We start from the raw sequence: 8,376 nt of genomic DNA, 5'->3' as shown, positions 1-8,376 counted from the left end.
CTTCTTATAGTGCATATCAACATGTTGTAAATTTATTTAATATAATCTTATTGTTCTCTCTTGTCATTCTAGGACTTTGAATGAAAGTTCTCTAAAGAAATGGGGCGTGACGCCAATGCCGGAATATTCTGATCCCTATCACAAGAGGTGAGAATTTAAAAATGCAGGGTGAAAAGAATTTGATTTATAACTAATCAAATTTAAAATTAAAAAAAGGAAGAGAAAGTTTAGACAGCTAGAATTTTAGAATCTATAAGATTAGTTTGCGTATATTCGCGTAAATTCTTTTCTCAAGAATTGTGTACTCTTCATATAATCATTAATTTTTTTTAGGCCAATGACGATGGGCGAGATTGGTTGTTTCCTGAGTCATTATGTCATATGGCAAAAGGTAATAAGACTCTCAAAAATATATTCGTTGTGATTACTTATAAAATAAATAAATTAGGTGCTACTACACGGCTACAAAAATGTCATGGTGCTGGAAGACGACGTCCGCTTCGAGCCATTTTTTCGACAGAAAATCAATTACGTTTTGGCGGAACTGTCCGATCTCAGAATTGAATGGGACTTGGTGTAAGTTTTTTGAAAAAATTAAATTTATTTTTTAATAATATTTTATCGCTTTCATAATTAATTATCTCGTAACTAACTTTCTGTGATTACAATCTATATATTTTATTTTAAATTATATGCATATACAAAAATTAATAAAAAACTAGAAATATTAAGAATAATTTAGACTGGTTGTATTAATATTTTGTGGTAAATAAGTTTTATTGATTTCTTGTAAATTACTTATATTTTATATAATAGAGACGAAGAGAAAGAAAATTTATTTGATCAAAATTAACGCTATTCAAGAAATATTGATGCAACAAGATTTAAAAACATATACAATTACATTTTTATAACTTGTAATCTTATATTTACCTTAGATACGTTGGAAGAAAGAAATTGGTGAAATCCGAGAGTCCAGTAGAAGGTTCTAAATTTTTATTGCGAGCAGCATATAGTTACTGGACACTTGGCTATATTTTATCAGAGAGCGGAGCGAAGAAATTGATCGGCGCTATGCCTCTCGGGAAATTAGTTCCTGTCGACGAATATCTTCCCATTCTTTCGAACACACATCCTAAGTATGTATGAAATGATTAATGCTTATAGGATATGTGGACTGTAGACGGTCAATAGTCACTTTTCAACCAGGCAAAGATCAGAATTAATAAACCTTAGAAAGTAAAAATAAAACGTCTTGAAAGTTTACAATTGATATTATTTATGTGATTACATCCGATTTGCTTCTTCAGTGAATGTGAAACATTGATACGGTATCTTCTTATTTCGACAGAGAACAATGGGCGGCTCAATTTCCTATTCGGAATTTGATTATTTTATCAACAAATCCACTCCTAATTTATCCGACGCATTATACTGGCGAGGAAGGTCACATTAGCGACACGGAAGATTCAAAGCTCATACAAAATACTGTCGCATCTATCAAATCGGAAAATCGATATGAACTATGATTAATTTAGAAGTCATGAGATAAAAAAAGGATTTTAAATTATCTAGTCGAAAAAATCAACTTACGAATTTAATAACAAATTGATAAAATTTCTAGCTGAAATAGAAATTTAATTTTTATTTTCTCACTGTTATGTTGCTGATTATATCTACTGCCAATACATTTTTATACATTATTAATTTTAAGTTTATAATAATTAAACATAATTAAGATAAGCATTTTGCTAGAAAAAAAGAGTTGCCATAATTTTATAGATTTTTTTAAAGAAATATATGCAGTCTGTTCGAGTTTAGGTATATACATATAGTTGTGAACGTAAATATAGATTAAAAATAAGATCACTATTGTAAAAAATCACACTGCTAAAAAGCACTGTGGTTTTAAACAGAAAATGTTTTTATATTTTTACATATTGTATTAATAACAATTATTATGTTGTATAAATGTGCCAATATTATTAATATATGCTTATCTCAGTAGCATATTTTACTTGTCAATTTCCTTGCATTGTTTTTTTGCATCATAATTATACAGAGTGTCTTAAAATCGATTATATCGCAGCGATTGTTTGTATAGTCACACAGAAATCTCTCAAATGTGCCGCTTCTATCAATGTACATAGGGACTTTACTCTGTAAAAAAATGGCAGAATTTAAACCAGAACTAATATCTGTGTATATGCATAGTCATGATACGTAGATAGTTTTATCAAATGCTGTATCATAATAGTAGCTTTACACATAATAAAACCATGTTTTGTTACATACGTATATCGCTTGACGATACTCTTACACATATCGCTGCTCGCACATTAGGGCAAAACATGGAAGAGGACTAGCGTGTCAAAGATCACGTGTGGGATCAACAGAGATAACAGATACTGTAATATATTGGTAATACGGTGTTATTACAATATAGTCGAACGAGCAACAGCCATGAATATTAACTTCGAAGGAAAACGCATTCTCGTGACCGGCACTGGTCAAGGTATGTCATATATCTTTGATGTTTTAAATTTCTGGAAAAATGTTTTCATGTAATCAATTTTTAAGTATTGTTTACATGATGCTTTTTTACTAGCTGTCTAATACGCTAGCAAGCCAGTTTACATACTAGTGGCTAGTAAAATTGAAATATTTGCACTTGATTAGCGTAGTTAAAGCTAGTTAAAGAGAGAAAAACGATGCTAGTTTATTAGCAATTTAAATTATACGATGTTTTTTTATTATTTCTTAGCAAATTAACAAGCTAATAGCTGTAGTGATAAAGCATTACGCTTTAAAATGCAAATCACACTTGATTATGTCATCACTGAACTCTATATATACTGGAATGAGCCTTATCATATGCATAGTATAAACTGAGTAATTAGACAAAGAGAGGCAGTTTATTCAGTTTTTTTATTTCTTTTCTTCTAAGGCTCTTCAGAGCGGCTATTTTTGATACACTCAACTTTAATAAAAGTTTAGCCGGCGTTGAATTTTATAGAGTCATTGTTGTAAGGATAAATTTTTTATGGAAACTGTATCACTGACGAAGCGCCTACAACAGAAAGAGATTTCTCTTATTTATAGTTGAATCTCTCACTCATTTTATATATAGAATTCAGTGTATGTCATTGAATTAATAAGATAGAAAATCACGTAAACAGTTGTCATATTTTTGCAGGAGAACAAAAATTGTTATAAATGAACAATAAATGCAAATTTTGTTTATTTTAGAAATTGAAATTTTTTCTGTATGTTAATTCAATTTTATGAAAAATACTTAGGCCTGTACTCCGATCGTTAAATGTGCCTCTAAATGTATGCAAACACATGTATAAAAATACATTTAGAGAGGCACATTTAACGATAAATGTAAGCTCAGAATGCGGGCCATAGTGACAATAAATATAACGTTTTAGGCAAAGTATTTTTGTTAACATTTAGCTAAATTTTCAATTTATTATTATATATTATATAATTTGATATAAAAAAAGATAAATGCTTAAAACTGTCAACGGATACAAATTCATATACACAATAATAAAAAAATCAAATATTATTGTGTCTTTTTCATAATTGGCAGATATAAGTTTATCAATTTATCTTTTAGTTTATTTCAAGCTATAAAATCAATTTGAAAATTCATAATCTCATTTTTTTCAAAGCACGCAGCGCTTTTAATAAAATAATGTTTTTAAAAATTATTACTGAAACTATTGATAGAGGAAGGTAGATTGATAGAAAAATATTTCAAGATAAATTATTACCGTTATTATTAAAAACAGGTATCGGTAGAGACTTGGCTTTACGCCTTTCCAAGTACAAAGGAGAGGTGTTTGCTCTCTCGAAGACGCAGAAGAACTTGGATAGTTTGGTGACGGCCGATCCGAAAATACATCCGGTCTGTGTTGATCTCCTCGATTGGGATGCAACCCGGAAGGCCGTACAGAACATTCTGCCGATCGATCTATTGGTCAACAATGCCGGTGTCGCACGTCTTTTACCGTTTTTGGACATAACATCGGAGGACTATGACCTGATTTTTGATGTCAATGTGAAGGCTGTATTGAACGTGTCCCAGGTTGTAGCTAAAAGCATGATTGAACGTAAAAGTGGCGGCAACATTGTAAATATATCGTCGCAGGCCGCTCAGGCGGCCTTGCCGAACCATAGCGTTTATTGTGCGTCCAAAGGAGCTCTTGACATGTTAACGAAGTAAAATAATTAATATCGTTATATAATATATATAAAATGAAAATTCAACGTTAAATAACATGTTTGCTTCTGAAATTATCAATACGGAAAATTATTGGGACGAGACACAAGTAAAAAAAATTTCGCAATTTACATACAACTAATCTAAAAAAATAAATAAAGAATAGCAAATGTGCATTAAAGAAGAAATCAAAAATTTCTAAGAAGCGTATTTTTCTTGATCAATTTGGTGTCAATTTTTGTTTAGTAAAAATCTGTCCCAATTAAAATTCTGTTAAAGTAAAGTTCACTTCATTTAACACAGCATTTTTTAAATTAAGATTTTAAACTAATAATAAAAATAAGATTTCGTTGTTTATCTTTCATTATTTCCAGAGTATAATTTATATTAAAAGCAAATTTATTTTTAATTTCTTATAATCTAACTATTAATGACTCGATATTTTTATTACATAAAGTTGATACTAATTTATGTAATTAAATAATACATTTTTGATGATAGCTTATTTTTAACTTTATATTTTTAGATCAATGGCTTTTGAACTAGGTCCGCATAATATAAGAGTTAATGCCGTTAGTCCTACTGTTGTGATGACGGAAATGGGAAAATTGGGTTGGAGTGATCCGAAGAAGGCACAAGAAATGATCAGCAAAATTCCGCTGGGTCGATTTGCTGGTATGTAACGAGTATCTTAAATTGATTGATTTTAATTGCAAATGACTAATTAGTTTTATAAAGTTATTATTTTAATTTAATTAGAAAGAGAAGTTCTAATTAAATTAAAATATGAGATGTAATTTCACAAAGTATAATTCGTACGCAAATAACTTATTAATTTTTACGAAAATAAATTATAAATTTAGATTTTAAAATATCTAATTCATAACGTATAAGTTAGAACCTATCAATTCACGAATGGAAATAAAATACTAATGCGTATATTTTGTGAATTAAAATAGATTGTCTCTTCGTTCATGACTGTCACGATAACGTTTGCTTACGTATATTGTGTCACATATCTTATTATTATTCACTAGATAAAGCATTTTTCGTATATAAACGTAACATGTTGATATAGCATGACTGATCGATAATAAAAAAAGAAGTAATCAGTATTGACAGGCATTTGATATGTATCATTTTTAACAAAAATAAAGGAGAATTTGAATTAATTTTCATAGAAATTTTGTTAACAGTAATAATTTGCAAAAACGTCATAAAATTGTGATATCGATAAAGTATAAATTTGAATTTAATTCTTATGTAATAAAAATATCGAATTATTAATAGTAATAATACTTTCGCAAAAAGTAATTCTAACTTGTCATTCAACTTCATATTTTGAAATGTACAATATCTTGTGAACATAGTTATCAGCTATTATTTATTACACTTGATGTTCTCTGGGTTTAGTGCTATAAATAATTAAACTATATATACAAAGTTTTTTTCACAATATTTTTTTTAAACATTAAAAATCAAGTGTAAATATTGCTTTTTCTTTTTCCTTGTATTAGGAAGTTTTCTAATAATAGTAGGATAAATATTATGTTATACAAATTAATTTTTTACATTTATTTTTTGTTGATCTAAATAAATTCATAAATTCCTGCCAGATTTTATTTCCGTCGTTGTGAATGTTAGACGCGAAAACCAATGAATAATAATTTATTTTAAATTGTGTTAAATTCTTTTTTTGCAGAAGTCGACGAAGTAGTGGATGCTGTTGTATATTTATTGAGCGACCGAAGTTCCATGATCAACGGCGTTCCCTTGCTCGTTGACGGTGGTTTCTTAACAGGATAAAAAATTTAAGATTCTACTTCTTAAAAAGAGATATTAGATTAGAAGGGATGTTACAACTATATTACAAATATATTAATCTCTATTTTAAAAAATTCTATCAATTTGAATTCAGACTAATGGAATTATATATTTTTTTCTGAATAACGTTATATAAAAAAAAAATTAAAAATAAAGCTTATCTGACATAATATATATATATATATAGTTTGTATTTAATTTCATGTATTTTCACGAAACTTGATAGGATTATTAAAGGGACTCGGATAGAACAGCTGATATAAAATCTAAACGCTTTTTTTCATTCATTTTAATTTAATTTAAAAAATGCTTCATTTCCTTCTTTTCTTCATCTTCAACTAGGTTCGACAAACAGACGGCGACAGAAAAAGCCGCGAACAAACGAGACGAATCCGTGCTTAGTCACAGATGTCTCGTGAGTATATTTTCGAAAATATTCTACCGAAATATAACGCATGTGTGTACGTATTCGCGAGCTGTCCTCTGTCGTAGTTGCATTCGATCTAAATAACGCGAACGCTTTTCTTTCGGCTCCTAATTTACTTCTACAGTGAACGTAACGCGGCGGAGAAACTAAGACAGCCTGCTGAAGGAAACAATACAAATCGAATATGTTGCACTTTCATTTCGACGTGTCATTTCCACAGTGACATGTCTCAAATCTGCAGGGTGTCCGAAAAAGTTATATGTATCATCTATCATTCCACACTTAGCATCAGATTCGTTGAAAAATTCAATAGAATATAGTATAATACTTTAGATTTTGATGCAGTATCTTTATATATTTCAATTGAAACGCCATAAAGAAATAAAAGGCGATAAATAACTTTTGTAATTTACGTTCCGTATAAACTAATTGTCAACGAAACTGTTCCAGCTTGATAAAACAAATTTATAAAATGTATAACAATTTTCTCTATAAGTCTAATCAACGTAAAAAGCATGAATAAATGCAGTAATCTTTACATGTAATTTATATAACTGAGAGATAGTTCGATTTAATTATTTTATGCTTTTATATCAGATTTATAGTGGAGTTTATTATCTTTACCTGCTTTTCAGAATATAACGATTTTATCAAATATTACAGCAGATTCATTGATAATCATTTATGCGAAACTGCAAAATCATTTACAATTAATGCTTTTATTTCTTTGTCCTTGATTTTATACTCCGAAACCTCTAATATAGATTTCGTCGACTTTTAGCGCTTGAAATCAAAAGATATTACTTTTCCAAATAAAAACTGAAGCGTGGAAATATCGAAATTTTTTTTTACAGGTACAATTCTTTTCGGGACACCTTGCTCTGCATACGGCTGAAATATCATGTGCTGAAATGAAACGAAATGACCTTAATCAAAACATGTTATTCCCACATTTTATCGAATTGCGAGACATGCTTAAACAGCACAGGCTTTTGATACATTTTTCAAAGCAGAATCTCGTATGCATCGAGAGGTAGATAGCGAATCTGCTATCGCCAGAATATCATTTACTCGCCATTTACCGATTTCACTGAACAAAATTTAAGCGAATGACAATATCGCGTTTTGTTATCTTATCAGCCATTCTTTACTCATTTAATTAATCGATTTCAGCCAGAGTAGCGCGAAAATATCAAATTTCCTAACAACGCGCAATCTCTTTCTTTCTAACAATGTTAACGTTGCTGAATCGATAGCTTTTTAATTTAATTTACATCATTTTCACAAATTATTGCAGGTCAACAAGCAGAGAACTTTCCTTCCTGTCTCACGCTCTTGTTATTTTAAGATCATTATAACGTGACAAAAAATGAACAAAGCAACTGTTATTATCAAGTGAGCTTTGTATAAATATGTTTTTGTCAAGTTTAAACATTTTCTCTCTCTCTCTCTCTCTCTCTCGTTTTTAGACAAAAATAAAATATCTGTTAATACAAGTAGTATATTATACGTAGTCGTTCTTGGTCGTTTAACAAGAGCGAGTTACAACAAAAGGAAAATCTACTCTGTGGTGCAACGAAGATGTATAAAGATTAACCCATACGCATTATGTATCCACGATATATTTTGCACAAGGTTTTAGGTTTATGTATATATTGCGCAAGCAATATTTTGCAATATTGACAAGAATAAAAATTAATTAAAATATGCTTTTCACCAAATTACAATATAAATGAGATTATTAAAAATCCTATTTTTTTAATACCTTTTTTCATTATTGTTGCTATTCTTTTGATAGAAAAAAAAACACAAATTTTTAAAAAGAAGAAACAGTAAAGAAGATTGTTTTTTATCCCTTTTTCGTGGACTGCTTTATGAGAAAAATTGCGAGTAT

General features: G+C 29.2%; 2 protein-coding genes across 2 annotated transcripts in view; both read left to right on the top strand.

The window, feature by feature from the left end:
- LOC140662904 (glycosyltransferase 25 family member) overlaps positions 1-2,186 on the top strand; it is a 30,383-nt gene extending 28,197 nt beyond the window's left edge. Inside the window, exons 6-10 of the mRNA XM_072886612.1 lie at positions 73-147; positions 334-391; positions 449-576; positions 939-1,139; positions 1,352-2,186. Coding sequence (XP_072742713.1) covers positions 73-147; positions 334-391; positions 449-576; positions 939-1,139; positions 1,352-1,529 — 640 coding nt within the window. The 3' untranslated portion in view covers positions 1,530-2,186. The remainder of the gene's footprint in view (positions 1-72; positions 148-333; positions 392-448; positions 577-938; positions 1,140-1,351) is intronic.
- Positions 2,187-2,330: 144 nt separating this feature from the next.
- Positions 2,331-6,320, top strand: LOC140662911 (L-xylulose reductase). Its single transcript, XM_072886621.1, has 4 exons — positions 2,331-2,515; positions 3,801-4,230; positions 4,758-4,906; positions 5,934-6,320. Exons 1-4 carry the CDS (start codon positions 2,464-2,466, stop codon positions 6,035-6,037), a joined length of 735 nt encoding a protein of 244 aa, XP_072742722.1. The 5' UTR covers positions 2,331-2,463; the 3' UTR covers positions 6,038-6,320.
- Positions 6,321-8,376: the final 2,056 nt, after the last annotated feature.

The sequence above is a fragment of the Anoplolepis gracilipes genome, chromosome 2 (assembly GCF_047496725.1).
Source record: "Anoplolepis gracilipes chromosome 2, ASM4749672v1, whole genome shotgun sequence".
In the NCBI taxonomy this organism is placed as follows: Eukaryota; Metazoa; Arthropoda; class Insecta; order Hymenoptera; family Formicidae; genus Anoplolepis; species Anoplolepis gracilipes.
Note: the sequence above shows the minus strand (reverse complement) of the source record. Positions and strands in the feature narration are given on the sequence as shown.

Excerpts from the sequence above, each read along its gene's own strand:
- LOC140662911 (XM_072886621.1), top strand. The coding sequence starts at position 2,464 with ATGAATATTAACTTCGAAGGAAAACGCATTCTCGTGACCGGCACTGGT. Across the intron at positions 4,231-4,757 it reads GCTCTTGACATGTTAACGAA|ATCAATGGCTTTTGAACTAG; the intron begins GTAAAATAATTA and ends TTATATTTTTAG. Across the intron at positions 4,907-5,933 it reads TCCGCTGGGTCGATTTGCTG|AAGTCGACGAAGTAGTGGAT; the intron begins GTATGTAACGAG and ends CTTTTTTTGCAG.